At 40.1% G+C, this 22,097-nt stretch overlaps 2 protein-coding genes across 3 annotated transcripts in view; both read left to right on the forward strand.

Annotated features, from left to right (window-relative positions):
* Positions 1 to 243: 243 nt before the first annotated feature.
* On the forward strand, positions 244 to 8,983 carry PRPF38B (pre-mRNA processing factor 38B). The gene is made up of 6 exons (XM_021547080.2): positions 244 to 590; positions 3,780 to 3,848; positions 4,138 to 4,289; positions 4,373 to 4,433; positions 6,854 to 7,077; positions 7,330 to 8,983. The coding sequence occupies exons 1-6, from the start codon at positions 312 to 314 to the stop codon at positions 8,183 to 8,185; spliced, it is 1,641 nt and encodes a 546-aa protein (XP_021402755.1). The 5' UTR covers positions 244 to 311; the 3' UTR covers positions 8,186 to 8,983.
* A 4,853-nt stretch (positions 8,984 to 13,836) lies between these two features.
* Positions 13,837 to 22,097, forward strand: part of STXBP3 (syntaxin binding protein 3) — a 46,062-nt gene continuing 37,801 nt past the window's right edge. For both annotated transcript variants that reach the window (XM_077785486.1, XM_021547093.3), the window contains exons 1-6: positions 13,837 to 13,956; positions 16,553 to 16,602; positions 17,342 to 17,423; positions 18,775 to 18,851; positions 19,487 to 19,565; positions 20,945 to 21,045. In XM_077785486.1, the coding sequence (XP_077641612.1) occupies positions 13,914 to 13,956; positions 16,553 to 16,602; positions 17,342 to 17,423; positions 18,775 to 18,851; positions 19,487 to 19,565; positions 20,945 to 21,045 (432 nt within the window). In that variant the 5' untranslated portion in view covers positions 13,837 to 13,913. The remainder of the gene's footprint in view (positions 13,957 to 16,552; positions 16,603 to 17,341; positions 17,424 to 18,774; positions 18,852 to 19,486; positions 19,566 to 20,944; positions 21,046 to 22,097) is intronic.

A 22,097-nucleotide genomic window follows, 5' to 3' on the forward strand; every position in this document is an offset into this window, starting at 1 on the left:
ATGCCAGCAGCTGCTCCCCTTCGGGTCACAGAATCCCTCACTCTCCCCGGCGGTGACGTCCCGCCCGCCGGGTCCCCGCGCTGCCGCGAGGCGAGGGCGGGAAGCGCGGCGGGAAGCGGCCGGGCTGGCAGCGGGCGGGGCCGCGCGGAGGCTCCGCGGCTCCCCCGCCCTATCGCCGCCGCTCCCGCGGGTCGGTGACGCGGCCCCGGAAGGCGCCGCCGTCACTTCCCCGGCCGCCATCTTGTCGGGGCTGAGGCAGCGCCCGCCGGCCCCGCTCCGTGTGCGCGGCCTGCCCCGAGCGCCGACCCGCCATGGCCAACAACAGCCCCGCGGTGGCGAACTGCCAGGGGCAGCAGGTGGCCCAGCACCCGCCCGGTGCCGTCCCGCCCGTGCAGCAGCCGCTGCAGAGCGGGGGCCCCAAGCCGGCGGCCTCGGGCAAGCAGGGCAACGTGCTACCGCTGTGGGGCAACGAAAAGACCATGAACCTGAACCCTATGATCCTCACCAACATCCTCTCGTCGCCCTACTTCAAGGTGCAGCTCTACGAGCTCAAGACCTACCACGAAGTGGTGGACGAGATCTATTTCAAGGTGAGCCCGCGGGCCGCGCTGGCGCCGGGCCCGGTTTGGCTGCGGCCCGCGCCTTTTCGCCCCTTATCTTGCGGTGAGGGATGGGAGGAAGTACCGGTTGTGCTGCTGAGCTGGGGGAATACGAGGCTCTGCCTTCTCTGCCTCACCAAAGAGGCGTGTTCCGCGTCGGATTTGGAACTGCCGAGCTGTAAATGGGTTTTGAAGAGGGCGGCGTGGGCCGGGGCGGTGGGGTGAAATGGCCGTCTGAGGGCTGCGCCTCCAGCCGGTCCGTGCCGCCGGGACCGGCCCTGCCCGCGGCGCGGAGCCGCCACCGCGCAGGAGCCACGGCGGTGACCCTCGGTGTCGGCGTGCGGCTTTCACTCTGTTCCATGTTAGAATTCCCTCCTCCGTAACTCAGCGTACAACTTAACGAGTTCGTTTTACTGCTTCTCTTGGCGTTAGGTAAGATGTGCTGGGGAGATGAATGGTCTGTATCAGGGCACCTATGTCTCGGTTCTTGTTTTGTTAGCAGGATTGAATCAGTTTTGCACCGAGGCTTCCATCGAGCCACTCTCCCAGGTAGAGGTATGCATAATTAATGCTAATCAACGCAGCCACTTTCTTTGTTCTTATAACGAAACCAAAATTTAGATAATTCCGTTAATCACCTGTGTTTTGGTCGTTATTGGCGTATTTTTTCAGGTGAATTCATTTTGCTTGATAATGTTATTGTGTCAGCTGGTGGGTTTCAGTATATTTGAAATAAATAAAATAAAAAGCAAAGGTAGCCTTTTTGTTTCATTTATCCAAGCCAAATCAGGTTACTTAAGGCACTATAATTGTGAAAAATAATTCCATCACAGTATTTTGAGATTTTTGGCAGTTTATGCTTTCTTATGCTACTGTTTTTTCATGTAAAGGTAGCATTTCTCTGCCTGTGCTCTGTCTTTTGGAGCTGATTATTTATTTCTCCTAGTACTTAGTGTAACATATATTGTCAGCAACATCTCTCCAGTTATTTTACTACATGCTGCATGTGTGAGACTCATGACTATCTGAATGAAAAGTAGCAGAGTTTACTTACACAACTGATTTTTAGAACTGAAAAAGTTATGAAAAAAACATATTTTTAGACAAAATGAGAGTTTACTGTATTTTTAAAGTGAACCCCTTCAGGTGCACTAAAAAGTAATTGTCATCTTTGTGCTGGTAGAGCTCAGCAGCAGTAGATCAGATAGTTCATTTGCTTGACCTACTCTTTCATTCTAAAAGTGGTTTTATCTTAAATTTGGGAAGAATTTTGACAAGCCATTAAAAACCTGCATATTGATCTGATTTGTTTACTGAACTTGACAGTTAGTGACTCAAAACTGCATGCTAAATAAAGAGAAAACTCAGCCCCTTACTGACTTGTGAGTAATGGCTGTGAGGGAGAAGATAACCTGATGGTTAAGCTGCTTCATTGATATTAAGAAGATCTGAATTCTCTTAATGTTTTAAGATTCCTGAATAATTGCTGTGGGTTTTCCTTTTGTTAGTTGTTTTTTTAAATTAATTATTGTGTTTGTTTTTTTTTTTAATGACCTGTCATAGCAGCTGTATCTTCAAGTGTATTTGTCTGTCTAAGAAACAAGTGGCTCTTCTAGAAAATATTAGAATGCTGGGTGCTGGATTATGAGGAAAGGTGATTGTAAGTCAAACAGGCAGCTAGTGATAAGAACCATCTTTGGAGATATGGATTGTGTCCAGATATTTGAATTAATTCATTTGTAATTCTGGGTTCGTGTTTCAGTTCTGTATCTATGAAGTGCAGGTCTTCCTCTTTCTTTATCCTTGACCTTAACACCATGTGCATGTCCTCAACTTCATTTCATCTGTGTATTTCCAACAAGTTAAGCATACAAATCAGTCTTTGTGGGATAAAAACCTTAATTACTCCTTTTTGAAATTAATATTGTTTGCAGGGTTTTGTTCTTTGTTTTAATTGATACCTGTCAAAACCAGCATGTTTACATTGACTGTAATTAAAGTTGAAGACTAGCATTTGTGATAATGTTATACTCAGTCCTTTGACTAAAAAATACTTTTTATTTCCTGTGAGAGGCAACACGACATAACCAGGAGGATATACAGTATTATTTATGTAGTATTTATGAACTTCTCATGCTAACAGTACAGGAAGTCATAGTGGATTTTGAATTCTACGGTATTGGCATCTCTCGTATTTCCTGTTTGGCAAAGACAGCGACTGTAAAAAACCCAAACAAACAGTTCAGCAGCTTCTGCTGTTAGTGTGTGTCTGATTTCATGTGATTGGTTTTATTCAATGTATTGTTAAAGAATCTTAATTTGTGGAGTACCATACAGCATGAACTCTTAGTCCCAATGCAATGTAGCACAATTGTATCCTTTTTTGTCTTATATATGTATTTTAAATGGATGTGTTTAGGAAATATACTTGTTTATTGAGCCAAATATTGCTTCTCTGAATTTCAGAATTTCAAATGTAGCATGGGCAATTAATGTGGTTCTGAGCTTGTTTATGACTCTTATTGCCAAGTTTTATGAATGGTGTTGATAACTTTGTTTGTGCACTCATCCCTAAATGTATCTCACAAGATTTGTCTTGGGCAAATTTTACATCCCTGCAGTCTAAGAGAAAAAAAAATGACTTTATGTTAAAATACTACCTTTGATAAACATATTTATTTTGTCTTAATAGTAAGGGATAAAGAAAACAAATCTTTAGTTAAGTTTACTTCAAGAATGAGACTTAGGAATATGAGAGTTTATATTTTGACATATGTAGCTGTCATCAGCAGTTATCACTAAACTTGTAAGGAGATGGTTTAAATAAAGGCAGTTGTTCAGTCTCCCAAGAAAATCGTAATGATGCGGTTTAGTCATAAAGTATTTGAAAGTACATGGGGTATAGAATAAGCATGGATGTTTCCTTTGGGGTTATGGGATTTATTTGTTTTAAATTTCATTCAAGATTTTGTCTGTAATTTCTTAATGTGGTATTTAAAGTAGCCAAGTGCTTTGCTTTAATGACAAAGCAGACTTCATCTTGAATTTGCTAGAAGACAGTTTTTTAAGATTGGTTTAGGATATCCATTGTTAAATCAGGCTTGTGTGATCACCTAAACATTATGGAAGTTTAATTGGAATTTTCTTTCTTTCCTTCTGTCTCCCACCTCACCCTTTCAGGTTACACATGTTGAACCATGGGAAAAGGGCAGCAGAAAAACAGCAGGCCAGACAGGGATGTGTGGAGGGGTAAGTAGAAGTACGTGCCTTCTTAAATTTTTCTGTCTGGTAAATAACTTTTCAAAGCATAGATAAAATGTGCTTGTATGTTTGCTCAGTCTCTAGATATAAAATATTTATTATAAAGAATAGACACATACTTCTTGCTTCCAAAGCTGTGGATGTAAGTAGATTTTTCCACATAGCTTTATTTGTAGATTCAAATTTTATCGTGTGTTAGTTCTCATATTCTTTTGTAGGTTTGGAATAATGTCTTTGTGACTTCCTGCATCCTCACTTAACTTTCTGCTTTTGAAAGGTGCGTGGTGTTGGAACTGGAGGAATTGTGTCTACTGCTTTTTGTCTGCTCTACAAATTATTTACACTGAAGCTCACTCGTAAACAAGTGATGGGCCTTATCACTCATACAGACTCCCCATACATTAGGGCTCTTGGATTTATGTATATTAGGTAAGTATCAATATCATCAACTAATGACTGATCTAATATGCAGAAAGCTGTATTAAACTTTTATATTGTTTTTGTGCTTAAAGGTACACACAGCCACCTACAGATCTATGGGACTGGTTTGAATCCTTTCTTGATGATGAAGAGGTATGTCGGCGAGGGTAATAATTTATTTTCTTTTGTTTCTTTTCATGTTACTACTTTAGGCTTAAATATTGCTTGATAGGGTTTTCTGTAGTTTGAATGTTACAATGTTATGTTCTTGTTTACATTGTGTACATTAATTAGTGCAGGAAACAGGTTTGAGCTGGGACCTGGGTGTTTTCTCTTAGATGTTGAAGGTCTACCAGGTTTTTTTCATTGGTTAATATGTTACTGTGTCAGATTTGCAAAGCCACGCGGAACAGGCATACTGAATCAGAATGCAGACAGCAGGCTGTGTGAATGTGTCTTCTGTGTGTTTTTTAAAATCACAGTTACTTTTAGGTAAGGTGTAGTAAGTCATGCAAGTGCTAGATTTGTAGTGGTTATTATTCATGTTCTGCAACAACCAAACCCGAGATTTCTTCAGAGAAGAAAAAAGACTTATTACTGCATCAGGTGGCATTATTTCTGGAATCTTAATGTCCTTGTTAATGCGGCAGATGAAGAGATGAGTTGCTAACTGAAGAAATTCAGTGAAGAGGTTGCATTATTATGCAGTCAGATAGGAGAATGCCTTTGGTATCCTAGTCCTGATACAGAGTTGGAGAAACAGTAGGGAGCTGGTGGGTGAGGTTTCTTGGGCTATGAAGTTGAATACAGAGTCTGCAATACTGCTGCAAATAGGATTTATTGAGCAGGTTTGAAAAGGTATCTTAAATTTCAGACTACAACAGGAAGGATCACTTACCATCTTCAGCGTGACAGTAGGCATCTACTTGAAGAAATTTCAAATGTTGTAGTTGCAAATGATGTCCAAATATTGGTATTAAAAATAGTGTTAATTATACCTGTGTCTAACTGCAATGCAGTGTATTTGTTTTAAATGGCTTCTTTCATGCTAAGTATCAAAAACATTGAGCAAAGGAAAAAACTGATGATTTCAGGTAAACCCCTGCTATATTAGATTTTTAACAAAAATGAAACCAAATTGGACTTGAAGCAGTGCAATATGAATTCTCCTCCATAACGTTGGACTGTAATTTATGAGAAGTGTTGGGTGGCTTCATTCTCAGGGTCCTACAAAGTCAATTCCAAGGACAGTAAAGCAGTTGCAAGTATGATGTATTGTGCAGGTCTTAACTGGTTCATTATTCAAAGCAGAGTTTTTAGTTTATACATTTCAGTTCTTGCTGATACTGGGTGTCAAGATGTGTTTGTTTATTGTTGCTTAAAATCTCCCCCTATATTTTTGGAATTAGTATTTCTTTCCCAGCTGCTATCAATACCTTTGTGTTATATAGGACAACTGCTTGGGGATGCTTAAATTTCTTACCAGTCCTGGTCAAATTCAGTAGGATGAAGCAAATTTTTATATATGGAATTATTTAAACCCACAGGATTTTTTTCCCCCATCCAGTTCTTAAATATGTGGAAGCAGTTCATCTTTTGTCATCCTGCTGTGAAAACCTTTCCAGGACGCAGAGTTACTTTTCAAAATGCTTCTTATGTTTATTTTGTTTAACTGTACGTACTCTCCAGGTGCTACGTTTAACTCCTCTTTTTCTTCTTTAGATCTCTGCAGCGATTATATTTGGAAAAACTGTATATCTGAACACTTAAATGTGTGTGAGTGCAAGCAGTTTTACGTTCAGATTTTCTCTTCCTGTTTAGATAACAAATCTCACTTTCCTTGTGTGCTTGCACTATAGGTTTGGGACTGACAATAGCTGACTAACATGTCCTGAGCTGTGAGAGGGCATAGCAAGAAGGCCTTCATGCGGTAATGACCCTTTTCAGAGACAATGGTCATCATGGATTATGCGTTTCCAATTATTTGTTCATTTATTTATTTTTTTTACATATTTCTAAATTAGAAACCTCACTGCTTCATGGCAGTTGGTTTGCTATTGCTTCCAATTCTGTTAGGATGCCATTTTGTACTAGAGGTTTTTCTATGATCATTTTTAGATAGGCAATGATGTAGTTCATAAATGATTTAGGCCACAGGGTTGGGTATGATGGTACACAGTTGTATATCCACAAAATGGAGTATTAAATGTAGTTTCAGAGGACTTCTCAACTTTGTAGCATTTAAATACAATGCAAGATCATACCATATAACCAGACTGTGTAAGGGGATTTTCGGTTAATCTCTTCATCGACAGTCCCTTACCATCCAGATGGCTGCAGGATTAGTGTGTGCCTGCATGCATATATATTAAGTCCCATTCCCTATCTGTAACGTTCTGCCAAATCCAAAGGGTGCAGAGCTGAATTTCTCTAAGGAAATATATTAGAATATAAGACAAGTAAACTTTCATAATCATGAGACTTCAATAGGACAGAAATGTAGCAGCATTTTTTTTTTAAATCAGTAAAGAATATTTTTGACCATCAGGATATTTTTTGCTTGTATTTTGCAGGACCTGGATGTGAAGGCAGGTGGGGGTTGCATTATGACCATAGGGGAGATGCTTCGTTCCTTCCTCACTAAGCTTGAATGGTTTTCCACGTTGTTTCCAAGAATTCCTGTGCCAGTCCAGAAAGCCATTGACCAGCAAATTAAAAGCAGACCTAGAAAAATCAAGAAAGATGGCAAGGAGGGGATGGAAGAAATCGACCGGCATGCAGAACGTAGACGTTCAAGGTCACATAATCATTATTTTAAAAATTAATGTTAAAAGTTCAATATTGAACTACTTATTACAGGCAACGTATTGTCTTTTCACTGAAATAGATTTTAAGGCAACAGTTTATGGATGCTAGTGGATTAAAATAATCAGATAATTTCTTGTATTTAAGATTAAATACAAGCTCTGTCTGTGAAGTATAAATTGGAAAGAGGATTTCTTAACTATTGAAGGAGGTGTTTCATATGGAATGTCTTCTATTTTAAAAGGTCTCCAAGACCAAGATCCATCAGTCCCAGGAGGTCTCCCAGAAGATCCAGAAGCAGAAGTCACCATCGGGAAGGCCATGGATCATCTAGTTTTGATAGAGAACTAGAAAGAGAACGAGAACGGCAGAGATTAGAACGTGAAGCAAAGGAGAGAGAAAAAGAAAGGCGGAGATCTCGAAGTACTGATCGCTCACTAGAACGGAGGCGAAGCAGAAGCAGGGACAGATACAGAAGCCGGAGTCGAAGTCGTGACAGGAAAGGAGATAGAAGAGACAGGGATAGGGAACGAGAGAAAGAAAATGAGCGGAGTCGGAAAAAGGAGAGAGATTATGATAAGGAAAGAGGTAGTGAGAGGGAAAAAGATCGATCTAGAGAAAGGTCAAAAGAAAGGAAAAGTAAGGGTGACACAGAGGAGAGGAGACACAAGGATGACAAAGATGAGAAGAAACACCGCGACGACAAGAGGGATTCCAAAAAAGAGAGAAAGCATAGTAGAAGTCGGAGCCGGGAAAGAAAGCATAGGAGTAGGAGCCGAAGCAGGAACACAGGTAAGCGCAGCAGAAGCAGGAGCAAAGAAAAATCAAGTAAACATAAAAATGAAAATAAGGAGAAGTCAAATAAACAAAGTAGAAGCAGAAGTAGAGGAAGAACAGATAGTGTTGAGAAGTCCAGAAAACGAGATCAGAGTCCCAACAAAGAAAAATCTAGGAAGCGTAGCAGAAGCAAAGAACGTTCCCACAAACATGATCACAGTGATAGCAAGGACCATTCTGACAAACATGATCGTCGAAGGAGCCAAAGTACAGAACGAGAGAGCCAAGAAAAGCAACAGAAAAACAAAGATGAGACTGTGTGAATTCTTTCAGAAGTGGATCACATTGAATCCTATAAATGTTTGATTAAATCCTGCTTATTTTTTCTTAAAGTTGAGATTGTGCAGTAGTTGATGAGCACTCTTCTCCAACCTCCCTCTAGGCTGCAGATTGTCATTTCCTATTTTCGGTAGGGAAGTGCCTTTGTAAACCCATTCAATGCATTGACGGTTTCAAACCATTTGTTTAGTTTAATTTGTAATGCCGAGATTGTTCTTGCATTTTTATTGTTCAGATGTTTCTGAAATGTACAGTCTGTACATATGTCCTGAAAATGTTTTAATTCCTTTGGCATGGTTGCCATGTTGGATAAATTTGTATGAGGCAATAAACTGCCACTAATTATACTTTCCTTTTGTAGACGTGGAATTATGGTTTGTATCCTGAAGTTAGCATGGCTATGCTTTCCATAATAGTAAGGCTTTTAGGGATGGATCTGGAATGTCTGTTATAGCTGAGATATTTATGTGCATACAATGTACATTGAGGGCTGCAGATTTAGAACTAACATTTATGTCCACTGTACCTGCTGTTTTGTCCAAAGCTTTTAAAATGTATTGTGTTGATCACCAGTGGTGTTAAATTGAGTGGACTTTCAGAGATAGTGGCATTGATGCAAGGATTTAGATTATGTTGGGGCTTGTCTAGTAATTCTGTAGAAAGGCTACCTCAAGCGGACACTGTAAAGGTTGATGGATGAGTACCGTAGCCATCTATGCATTTTATTTGTTTGAAGAAAATCCTTGTAAGCTTCCTTTTTTATAAAAAACACAGTTTATCCATCTGTGGTCCTTTAATGTTTTTAAGCAGCTGCACTCTGTCATTTATGATAATCCTGGGCTAATAAAGGCATTTAAGATGGGAAGAGGGAGGTAGGAAGAAGAAAAATATCACAAAGGATTTCAGTTTCATGCTTCCAAAGCATTTTATAAGTGTAAACATTTAAAATAAGAATTAACTGATAGTGTCCTTTTTTAATTCATATTTTCTACAAATAGTAAAGATCACAGTTTGTGCTGAACATTTCATCTGGCAGATTTTTTTTTTAACAGGTTGTTAGAAGGAAAAACCAAAATGCATTATAGAAAAAGATCATATCATTAAAGTCCAAGTCTATTTCATAGATTATTCTGATGACTTGTATACTAAGTGAGGAGAACCATCTGGAATAAACTCTCAATTCCTTTGTATTGAGCGTCAGCTTTTCCCTGCACATTCATTGCCAGTTAAAGAATGCTTCAGTTCCTCCACATTTTATTTTCAGATCAAGTGACACTGTATGAATAAGGGATTTTATGTAATAAGCAACTTACAACAAAGATGTAGCAAACAAATGCCACAGCCCCAAGATAGGAAGAATGTGAAGTGGGAATCAATCATGAAGTAACCTGAAGGTAGAAATACAGTATTTGTGCCTTTTTTTTGTTTCTGTGTGATGCAAGGCATTTAGGCATATTTTGCTTTAAACGTCCAAGGAAAACAGTGTTTTGACTTCTAACAGTATAATTCATTCCATAGTATTCCAAGAAGAAAAGTTTTTTTCTTCCTCCCTGTTCTTCCTGTTTTCTAAACTGTAATGGTCTTTATCACCATGATCCTTAGTAATCAACATTTTTTAGTACTAACGTTGTTAAGATCGTCTGCTTATATTTGTATTACCTGATTTTAAGTCTGAACTTGAAACAAAATGTAAGCTTCAACAAATTAATTCCCTTGCAGCGTAAAGCTAAAATACTGAGCTTTCATTTAAGATTGGAGAAGAAAAAAGATACTCTGTCTAGTAGATAACTGGAACAGTCTCTGCAATCTGCCAAGGGATTGCATGGATTCTGTCCAGAAAGGGCAACTTTAATTTATCTTGTTTGTGTCTAGAGGGCTTCTTTTGGCCTTGTTTTCAACCTTCAGTTTCTGAAACAAGTATGTTCTTCGGCAGAGAGGCTGCAGAACCAGTGGTTTGTCAGGGAAAATGGATTATTGATTTCCAGTTGTTCCTTCAGGGCTCTTCCTCTTCTGAGACTTTTGGGTAATACATTGAAAGAATGGTTTATTTGCAGGAAAAAATGCAGGTGTTTGAGAGACAATGTTTGACCTGAACGTGGACAAGCACGGTCTCACTACAACAAAGATGGTGAATACTTGATAATAGCTTGTGCAAAGACAGGCTCATCCAGGATCTCTACAAGTGCAGTAATTTCAGGACTGCTTTTATTTTCCTATTTTATAAGTAGTCTTTTCTGACCTGTGAATTTAATATTATCAATATTACATACTTGAGTTGGCAGTGTAATGGGCAACACAATATTCACTGCCAACCAAGACCTGTGAAAATTACTTGAATCAAGACACCTTGGGATTTACTGTCATGCAGCTCTTCAGTTTGTATCCAGGGTCTCTTTAATTCCTTTTTGTCTTTCTGATGCCATTTTATTATTTCATGTGCCCTTCCTTAAAAAGCAGAAGGAACTGCAGAGCTGTAAAAGCAACTGTGATGAGTAGGGGTGAGCTAGTGGAAGTACCAGTGCTGCCCACTCTGGTGCAGTTGTTGCAGTGCAGTACAGCAGCATTGGACATTCATCCCAGGGGCTTTAGAAGAAAATTTCTGCCAGTTTTAGCTGGAGGAGCTCTGGTTGCAGAGCTGTTGTCTCACAGTGTGCACTCTTCAGTTCTCAGGGTAAATGACCATGACCAAAGCACTATGAACCACAAGTTTCCATAGTCTGCCATGTGCCCATAATAGCCTAAGATAGATATCCTTGTGAAGCCTCATCTGTCTTGGAAATTACCTGTGGCTCCAATGCTAAGTACTGGAATAGTAATATTAGTAGCTTCCTACAGCATACAAGTTCCCCTCTTTAGAGGAACCTGAAGGAATTTGATGAATTCTGCTGGCTTTAGATCTTTGAGCCCTTTGACCCACTGTGAAGCACATGCAGCTTCACATGTATGGATGACCACCAGCTATTAAGCAGGGTAAAACAGCATTTAAGTGCCAATTTTGATGTTTTGCAATGAGGTTGTCATTGTATCTCTTACTTTTCACCAGCAATAATTAAAAGCAGTAGAACACTAAATCTCAGTAAATTTGGGTAGAGTCTGATATCAGCTGAAGGGTAGATTTTTGCAAGTTCCTTTAGTAGATTGAAATCTAAGGTTTGAGCTGTTACTCTGTGTCAAATGAAATTTAAAACAATGTGTATTTTAAATAATATATAGAAATTTTTTGAGAGTGTTTGTGTAATTCTAACTAATACATCTTTACTATTATGCATTGAATTTAATTTTTTAAAATTAAGCATTAATGAAGTAATTACTGTGAAATAACCTAGCTGGTTTTAATTACCTAATTTGTTAGTCCACATGATTTCACAGCTACTGCTCTGAAAGCATCCATTTTAGCATATCCATATGCTGCCTGCCTCCAAGTATTCAACAGGAATTTTCTTGGTTCTCAAGTCTTCTTTTCAAGAGACAGTGGAGTGGGGTTGCATTGTTTTGGGCTTTTTGGTGGGATCTTTGTTGTTTGTTCAGTTGATAATTTTATTGCTTGGGGTTTTTGTTGTTGTTTTTTGGGTTTTTTTTTGGTTTTTTTGGGTTTTTTTTGTCATGAAGTCCAGAGCTTTATACAAGTAAATAGTACAGAAACAGCATCTACAAATACAACTAATTGGCCCTTTCCTGTGATCTGGAGCTAGCGTGACCCATAAAAGTGTGTTTACCTCAGTCTGGAGAGACCCTGCAACCAATCCTGACCAAATTTTTAAATCAGCTTAGTGAATTCCAGTGCTGTTTAATGTATCAGCAATGTTAACTGTTAGGCAGTTATTAGACAGTGTGTAATGCCTGAATAACAACACCTTAAGGTTACACACTGCCAGAGTAGGAGGTGTGTATCTGGCTCAGTCAGTGTTGCTTTTCTTGTCTTTTGCTAATGGTATATATCTGCTGCCCAGTTTTTTAGAGCTGAAGCAAAGTGATTTTTTTCTTGAAATCATGAAACAGATTTAAAATTTACAAAGACATCAAATGTAGTTTTAAGCCTGAATCAAACATGAAACAATTTTTGTTTACAAAGCTGCTAGAACTTATAGACTATTTTATTAAAAATCGTAAGTGGATTTTCTCTTCAGACCCCTTCAAAATTAGGCAGGCAAAACCAAAAAAACGTTTTGAGTATTTACCTGTGTTTGCTGAAAATATCTGAAAAGGAAGATGTAACAAAATTAGAAATACAGTGTAACATATTTTATTTTAAAAATTTTAAATCTAAGAATGTTAGTAACAACAAGCTATAATATTATGTTTATGAACACATTTTACTGGTATGATGTATTTGCTCAGATTCTTAAGCATGGAAAGAGTACACAAGCAATGGGATTTGGTACAGGTACGCAGATTGTACTGCTTCTGCATTTTCCCCTCTGAACCTGCCTATTAATCCCGTTTGCAGTTGTTGACACACTTCAAAATTATTTTTCAGTCATATGTAAACAGTGCAACACTGCGGTAGTAATGGAATACCAATACGGAAGCGGATATCTGATAGTGCTCCACCCTAACTTTTAGTTTACTTTTCTGAAGAATACAGTATCATCGCGAAAATAGCTTTACATCAAGTAAGTGGCACTTATAATTTCTAGGCAGCTGAGAAGCACTCCAGTAAACGCTAATGATTTACCTTTCGTGCTGCACATCTTGTCAGAACGTCGTTGCAGCTTCGCACGGGGGCGAGCTGAGGCCGATGCCAGCGCCGTTGCCAGCGGTGCTGCCGCTGTAGGCGCACGGCCCGGGGCAGAGGAGGTCGCGCCGGGCTGGCCGCTCCTCCCTGCTGGGTCACAGCTGGGCAGCGGCCACCAAGCCCTGGTGACTCGGGGCCACCACAGCGCTCGGCTTCTGGCCGCAGGCTCGTGGGGGTCTCTTCCATTCTCCCACAGGGTGCGGAGTCTGTATGGTTTATACAACTCACAAAACAATTAAGCTAAGTGAAATTTTGTCTTCGGCTCATTGTCTATTGCATTTTTGCCCACTCACAAGGATCTTCTTTTCTGTCGGGAATGATGCTCTCATCCTTAAGGGCATGGGGTATGATGCCTTCCTCTTTGAACAATACACTGCCATACAGACTGGGAACTAAATATTCTTCCTCATACCTGGCGCTGTAGAAAGAGAATTTTTCCTAGCATTCCTGCGTTATTTGTTCCGGCTGTTGGTTCCCCTTTGAGAACAGGACTTTGTCTTCGAACTATAACTTCTGACAGGTGATTATAGGCATCAACAGCCGCTACGACCCGACACTGTTTTCCTTGGTGGTTTACACGCATGTCAGCGGGAACCTGGGGGCGGTTTTCGTGAGGGAGCCCCGGTTTTCCCCCAGAAGGAGCCGGGACCGGGGCAGGTTTCGGGAGCCACCCCGGCCGGGCGGTCTCCAGCTCCCCACATATCGCCAAGGGCGGCCTCGGGGGCGGGAGCGGCTCCCACCGTCCCGGCCTCACCTGAGCAGGGGGCGAGCCCTCGTCACCCGGCACTTCCCTAGTGGCAAGTTCGGAGCCCCTGGCGACAGACGAAGAGCGCCCGGCTCCCGGCCGGCAGGTCCGGGCTCCTGAGGGGCTGACCCCGGCCGGCAGGAGCCGCCCCGCCCGAGATCGGGCTGCGCCCTCCGCCACCGCCCCTAAAGAGGTGGGGAAGGCAGCGCTGCCAGGCGGGGCTGGCAGCAAGATGGCGCCGGCAGTGCGGGGGCTGAAGAGCTTCGTGTGGCAGAGTGAGTGACTGTGGGGCTCCTTCCCCGGCCCCGCGGCGGCAGCGCCCTGGGGCCGGCCGGGAGCCTCCGCCGCTGAGGCGCGGGCTCCGCGTAGCTCCGTGTGTGGGATGGGGGGTGCCCGCCGAGGGGGGCTCCGGGGCCGCTCCCGACGCGGCCGGAGCCGCGCTGCGTGTCGGAGCTGAGGCGGCCGAGCGGGGCTGGGTCGGGCCCGGGCGGCTCTGTGGGCAGCCGTGCCCGGCGGACGCTGTGCGTGGCGGCTTCTGCCGGCGATTACGGGCGGTGACTCGGCGCGCTGCTGGGAGGTGGCTGCCCCGGCTTGCGACGTTGCCGCAGGTGTCCTCAGTGACAGGGCTGCAAAGAGTCGCTTGTGCCTTTTTCCGAGATAAGGGTGAGCTCTGCAGGATACAGCCCACCTGACGGGCTTTTGAAGAGCCTAAACTTAAGTCAGCTCTTCATGCATTTCTTTATTACTTCCGAGCTACTACTTTCGGAGCTACTCCGGCCCCAAAGGGGATCTCTCACGGAGTGCACTTCCCACTTTGTGTTTGGCTTCACGGTTTTCGATAGAAAAAGCGGAGGGTGTTCCCAGGTAGGCTTACAAGTGAACTGCAGATTTTTATCTCCTTGTTTTGGAGCAGGTTCTGCTGGTGTTTGTTACAGAAAATGAAGTTATAACTGCGCCTTTCCTTGCTGGAGTAGAAAGGCTGGTAATATTTCAGGTAGTGTGAGACCTTTGGGGAAAAGGCATTAGCAGCCACCTCATCCCGGGCTTAATTGTACTGAGGTTGTGACTCCATGAGCTGCTCAGCCAGCCTGGCGACTGTCACTGAAATGGCGAGGTCCTGCTGCTGTCTTCTTTTCGTTTTTCTCTTCTGCTTCCACCTAAAAGCTGTTTGTTTGTGTCACTAGAAGTGAAAAGCAGACTGTCCCTCTGGAGTTCAGTTCTAATTGCTGGCACCGGTACCCTTCCTGTATGAGAAGGGTATGATACATCATTCCTGTATGATACTTTTGTTTAAAACTTAATCCTTAGAAATCCCCACTTTTGCTGCTTTGTTTATCCTGCTGTCTTGCTCTTTATACCTGTTACTGTAAGGTCCATGTTTTGTCCTTAGATATTTTATAGAGGACTTGGACCTTAAGAGGGAATAATTAATCTAAGCATAAGTGTATCATTAAGGGCCATAAAGACTTGAAAATGGTGTTGGCAGTGTGAGGAGCAAAGAATAGAATGACAGCGAAGCAGTGTGAATAATAAAACACTTATATTACAAGCTTGATTATGAGGAACTTCAGAAATGTATGCTTTTTTTGCTCCTGCTCTGTAAATAGGCAGAGAAGTTACACCTGTGGCATGTGGAATTGAAGCAGAAGTGTTTGGAAAAGTTAATTCATAGAAGTTTGTTGTCAGTTAAACCCACAGTTATGAGGACAGAGAAAGCTACCTGTATTTAGGAGACAGTAGTTCCTGTGGATAAAATAATGAAATACAGAGAGCTGCTCTATATAGTTAATCTCTAAATGAAGTCTTTTTCATGAGGAATTCAGTCAGGAATTTTTTTCACAACTTTAAGTTGTTTTGTAGACACGTATAATAGCTAGCCATAGATAGCTATAGTGACTTTTGTAAGTGATTCAGCATTTTAGCAATTCTGTTTTTTGTATCACATGCTTAACAGTCCTTTTTTCAGGAAGTATGTTATAAACAGGTTATTAATTTTGTCAAGGTGTGGTTTGCTTCTTTTTTCCACACAGGGATTTGGCAGCCTGCTGTTCTGTCAGCATTGTGTATAGCTCTTTCCTAGATTGTGAAGTAAAGATAGAAGGAAAAAAGCCTTTGTGAAGTAGTTAAATGTATTCAGAGAGGACAAAATCTGAAAGGTAGTTAGGGTGTATGGTTAGTATAAAATATGTGAGCAGAAAATGAAAGCCTGGACAAAAATGGAGCACTAACCTGGGTTTGATTTTGGTATATGCAGAATGCTTGCAGGAGAAAAATTATTTTGAAAGCCTATAAACCATTGTAGGCCAATTATTTGGGTGAAGCAGCTGCAGGTTGAGGGCAAAATAAGAGTGGGAGTAGTGCGGAGGCAAGTACACAGTGTCTGGTACACTGATAGCTTGGAATAAACTTTCATTTTACTATGGCAGAAAACAGGCTTCTGTTTCTTAATTGCAGAAATGAGGTTCAAGACAACTGAATTATGCATTTCTGTATTCCAGTGTCTTTTATAGGCAAATATTGTAGAAAAAATAGAATATTTGAGATTTTGGACAAGGTTGTTGGACACTTGGTTTATTAAAAGGAATTCTGTGTAATGCTAAAGACTAATTAACTGGCAGGAGTGTTGTCAGAAAATATGAATGTTAATAAAATTTTCATGTGGTTAAAAATTTGTCATTACACCTGTGTACAGTCCTAGAAACAGGCAGGGACAGTTTGTGGTGAAGAATTCTGTGCAGCTATGTATCAGTATGGGATATTTTCCTTTCTCTTTTTAGGGCTCTGAACATATGAGTCTAAATGGGTGAAATATTTTTTTCTTTCTTAGTAACAGTTTGATTCCTCTAACTGGTAAACTGTATCTACTTACAGAGCTGAAATCGGCAGTATTTGATGATTTCACCAAAGAGGAAGAATGGAAGGTACAATTTTGTTAAATTTTTAATAAGAATTCTGTCATAACATGAACAAGAAATCTGTGTTGCTGAGTAGAGAACAAATACATAAAGTAAACATCAGGTATTTTCACTCAAGATTCATTTCTGTCCAAGTATTAGACTTTACTTTTGATAATTCAGATCTCTCTAGAATGCATGTTGAAAAGTCTAGAGGCTAGTAGAGGAAGAACAAATGGCTAGTAGTCTCTTTTTCTTTTTAATTAAATGTGAAGAAAAATTATAAACTGTGTTTATCTTCACTTTCCTTTTGGAAGACTTGTACTGTATTAATTTCAAAAATTACACTGCTCTGCAGTACACGTGGAGCAGTATTTAGCAGTATGATATCTGTTAGAACTGCTTAAACGATAAAGCTGTTTTAAATTAAATACAGCTATATTTGAGCAGGCCATGGGGTAAATTAGCAGGAATTCAAAATACTTGTGTCCAAGTGAAACTTTCAAAGTACTTTCTACTATGAGTAGGGGGAACAAAGTTCGCATTTAAGATTGAGCTTTTCTTTGGAAATCCTGTACATTAGGAGCTGCCTTCTGAGATTAGTTTCCCCCTGCAATGTTGGTATATGCAGGTAATGAAAAAACTAGAATCATAAAATAGTTTTAGCTTCAAACTTTTATGGCAAGTTGTTGAAGAAATGACATGGGTTTAATATAGCTGATTGATATATCTAAGTACTTGTGTGTTTTTTTTATAATATATTTAGGTAATGCTTTTAGATGATTACACTACTAAATTACTGTCACTGTGCTGCAAAATGTCTGATCTGCTGGCAGAGGGTGTCACAGGTAAGCATAATTCTTATTGACACACCAATGGCAATATCCTGGTGAGAAAAAGGGAAAGGCTGAAATTGACAGTACCCTTGGAAGAAATGGTCTTTATTTGGGTGATGAAGACAATGAGTTATGGGATATTAAAATAGAGTTTCACACTCCTATAGTAATTGGTCAATTGTGATGGATTTTTTAAAAATTAAAAGCCACAAATATTTCTCTGCCTGAAAGCTTACATCCCCATTAATTTTTTCTCCTAAAGATTGCTCTAAGGGTTTTTTTGTTTGACTAGGGTTTTTTGGTGGTTTTTGCGCTTTTACTTTTTTTTTGTTTGTTTGATTGTTGTGGTGGTTTTTGGTTTGGCATTTTTGGTGGGTTTTTTTGGGAGGTGGGAATGGGTGTTTGTTTGCTGATGCCTATTTTTGAAATTGAAGTAAATTCCCAAAATGTAAATGAAGTAGTTTTAATTAGCTTTAGGTCTAGATTTTCAGAAATGCTTGTGTAAGAGGTTGTTGTTTAGGCTTGGTTATTTATTCCACAGTACTATTCTTATTCCAGTTATTCCACATAACATGATTATTCTGGAAATATAATAGTAGACCTGTATTAATTTTGCTTTTTGGGTGGGTTTTAAATCATAAATGCTACTCATCCTTTGTGGGAAACTTTTGGTGAGCATGCATCCTTTTCATCAAGAACAAACCTTTTATTTTTAGTGAGCACACTGCTGAAAGGAACCTGTCTTTCCACATCCATCTGGATGTGGAAAGAGAGTCTGACATTACTTATCTTCCTTGTTCCTCCCCCACAAAATTTCTGCGCCACAAGAATATCTCTGCATTCTCAAGCTAGTGTATTGTAAAATTATACAGTAATGACTTCATTAAAACAGATAAAAACAAGAGATGAATGAAGCTGATTTGCTGAAAAATGTCTTAATTTGTGCCTGCAATTATGTTGAAACAGAGTAATTGCCCAGGACATAGTCAAACAAAGGACAGAAGAGGCTGTAGTCCAAAATGATGCCCTGCATAGTTTCTCTCTGTCCTTCATTGTGCTGGAAAAAGAACTGTCTTGCCAAGAGAGTTGCTACTGGGCCCCATAGCTGGAGTATGTTTGCATTGCCATTCTGTTGTAGAAGCGTAGAATACCTCGGAAGAATTTAGTCCTACAGCTTTAGTTGTCACTTGACTGAGAGTTGAAAAAGCCTTGTGGTAACCTTCTATATATAAAATAACAAAGAAATAAATCAAGACTCTTGGCAGAAGGTACATCCAACTCTATATTAAAATATGTGCAGTGTTTTCCTTAAAGATCCATAATCTTCCTAATTATAAAAAATGTAATATTTCTTACTTTATAGTGGTGGAGAATGTATATAAAACCCGTGAGCCTGTCCCAAACATGAAGGCAATATATTTAATAACTCCCACAAAAAAGGTTAGTATTTTAAAGTGTTGCAAGGTCCTTCAGACTGAAAAAAACCCTTATTTAAAAATGTTTATTTACTGTGTACAGCTGTGCAATACTTAATCTCTGCATTTTCTCTGATGCTCCTCTATGTGATGTCTGATTTCCCCAAGATGAAATGACAAAGTAGTGCCACTGTGGAATATGTTGCAAATGTGTACCTTGTGGTCAATATAGGTACTGTATCATTGCTTAGCAATTGCAACCTCACTGAAAAACATGTTGTATCACATAATGATGCAATACATTGAAAAATAAAATTCAAAGTAATGGCTCTAATAAGAGATTGATGTTACTTCCTACAAACTCTCAGCACTGTTACAGCTGGAAAATGATGCAAATATTGTGATGTGTGTGCTACCTGAAATGAGCTTGGTGCATGAATGACCATCAGTTATTCTTCATCTGCTTGTTATTCTTCATCTGGAATTAAAAATCTTAAACTTCAGTGTTTCCTTGTTGAAATGCACTATTCCTAAGTGGGACTTGGTAATAGAGCAGGAGGAGAGGAGGGAGAAGCTTTGTCTGGTATGTGTAGAAAGGCAAAACACTGGCATGATGCTGTTGTTTTGGTTTTTTCCCCTTATTTTTCTTGCCCCCATAAGTCTGTAGATGGACTGATTGATGACTTCATCAATAAATCGTCCAGCAGATACAAAGCAGCATACGTGTATTTCACTGACTGTAAGTAAGCTTTTGGTTTGGAGTTTGGTAACTTCGTACGGGTAAATAAGTAAGCTACTCACTACTCTGGTCTGTAGTTGAGTAAATTAAATTTTGGGTCCTCTTTTTTGCTAGAGGGTTTGAGACTCAAGTCATTAAGTCATAATAATCTGGGTTGACAGGCTGTGCAATAATAATTTCTTTCACAATTACCAGTCTTGATTGTTCTCCACCTCTGCTTTTAATTTAGGTAATGTAGTTTTATTTTGAAGTATTCCAGTCTTCTCCTATATTGGAGTGTGGAGGAAGACAATTCAAGTCAAACTATGTATCTCTATATAACTATAACATAAACAAAATAGTACTAAAAATGTAACTGCATGAGAACTTTCTGCAAGAGCTGTGTTAGTAATCAGTTGCTTCAGGTAGTTCCTTCAGACCTTTGAGCCAGCTTTTCCCCTTCCCTGAAAGAAGGGGCCTCCTTAGCCCTTGCACACATTACATTAATTGTGTAGCATAGGCAATTACTGGGAGCAGGGTTAATGTGATTGCACATGGCCTTGCAGTCAGTCAGCATGACTAAAAAGGCTGTAAAGAGGGGAAAACAAAAAACCCAAATGTGCTGCTGAAGGCAGAGACTGAGGTGTGCCTGTCTGTGGACTGTGTGTATCTGCTCCTGGATGTTCTCAAAGCAGTATTAAATAACTATCCAAATGTTTGGTTTCTTGTTGAATTTCATGCTGAAGCAGCAGTTATTGTTCTGGAAAAGTACTCCTATCTTGCTGTATTGCTCCTGGGTTGCAAGTGGGCAAGCTTTCAGTTTGAATACTTGCCAGAACTTTTCCAGTTGAGAGGAATAGCTCCTGAGAGAAATAACTCTGTCACTTCCAAATTTGTATAGTATTCATGTCATTGATGTATTCCTTAAACTCAATTTATAGACTGGGATCCAATGTAGCCTGGAAATGTGGTGGAACACCTTAGAGATCTATAATAAAATGCCATATCTCCGTGTTTTGCTCTTAGATATATACGTGTGATTTATTTTTGTAGCTTGGGAAATTTTTTTTCACTCTTACATGACAAGAAATAGCAGAAATCTTTACTTTGATAAAATCAACATCTTTCACAGTTGCAGACTGCTAATGAGTGTTCAAACGTTTTGCTTGCAAAAAAGCCAGTATAAACTGAGCTTCTGAAAAAGATCTCATAAACAAAATATTGATTATATTATCTATTTCACTTCAGGAAGAGTAGATAATTTTTTTTTTTTTTGTATTTTATGGTTAATTGGGTCTTAATTTAGAATTGTCTGCTCTGAATACTGTATGCTTGTAAGTGATCTGACAGTTGGAATAGTACAAATTATTCATACTTAGAGTCTCTTTTTTTTCCACTAGTTTGTCCTGACAGCCTCTTCAATAAAATTAAGGCTTCATGTGCAAAATCTATAAAGAAATGCAAGGAGATCAACATTTCATTCTTCCCTTATGAGTCTCAGGTAAGTTTAATTCTTAACCTTGACAATAGTCTGAAGGATTATTTTCAAATGCTGTCTATTAGTTTGACTGACAAACTCTGTGCGAGATATTTCCATTTGGGCACATTTCCAGTGCTTCCTTATGCTTTTCAGATGAAAACAAATGCTCTCATACTCAAAGTTTTACTCTTTGCACTTGACCTCTTTGATGAGGTCACCAAAGCTGACTTTGGTGTCAGTTGCAATAGGGAGGTTAAAGAAGGAGTCTTTTCCCTAAGACCAGGCAAGTTGTCTGGCTGGTTTTTAGTAAGAGTTTGTTACTGCTGATTTGTACTACTGTTACTACTGAGGTTTTACTTTGATAGGTTGGGTAGCTGGTACATAGGAGTAAGTAGGACTTGGTGAGGGAAAGGAGAACAAAAGGACAAAAATTACTACAACTTGCCAGTCTTTTCAGTGAGAGGAGAGCATGGAAATCCTGCTTTCTCAATTAAACATCTATACTACCAGTGGAAACCAATGGATATTTTCCATGTGCAGCCACACAGTGGGTGTTGTATTGAAAAGTAATTAGTTGCTCATGTCCCTCATCAGACACAGAGGGCACACTGATACTCACTAAGACAGTGAAGCCTCCAAACTCTGCCCAGTTCTGGGAGCTGGAGAACTAATCAGAGCTAACCATAAATGTTTCCCATGTCAAACATTATCAACCTACCCCCTATCAAGGGGACAACTCTTATGTGTACCAAGTGGCAGGTGAACATAGCCCTGCCTCACTGTGGTGCAGTTTCCTGGTTTGAAGACACATTCCTTTTTATTATGAAGGGTTCTTTATTATTTTGGTTGAGAATCCATCAGAGGATAATGAGTGTTGTGGCCCGTTTGTTTTCTTTCCAGTGAGGTTGATGTTTACAAGTTGTGTTTCAAGCTGGTTTTGGGAGCCCTGCCCAAGCTGCTTTTCTGTACCAAATAAAGCCTATGAAAATGTTGCAGTCCTGGTTCTCTGGAGGGCTCACCATGAAAGCAGAAATCAAGACTACTTTTCTGTAGTTGAAAATAAGCAGCACTCT

Source organism: Lonchura striata, chromosome 9 (genome assembly GCF_046129695.1).
Source record: "Lonchura striata isolate bLonStr1 chromosome 9, bLonStr1.mat, whole genome shotgun sequence".
Lineage (NCBI taxonomy): Eukaryota > Metazoa > Chordata > Aves > Passeriformes > Estrildidae > Lonchura > Lonchura striata.

Excerpts from the sequence above, each read along its gene's own strand:
- PRPF38B (XM_021547080.2), top strand. The coding sequence starts at position 312 with ATGGCCAACAACAGCCCCGCGGTGGCGAACTGCCAGGGGCAGCAGGTG. Across the intron at positions 591-3,779 it reads TGGACGAGATCTATTTCAAG|GTTACACATGTTGAACCATG; the intron begins GTGAGCCCGCGG and ends TCACCCTTTCAG. Across the intron at positions 3,849-4,137 it reads AGACAGGGATGTGTGGAGGG|GTGCGTGGTGTTGGAACTGG; the intron begins GTAAGTAGAAGT and ends TGCTTTTGAAAG.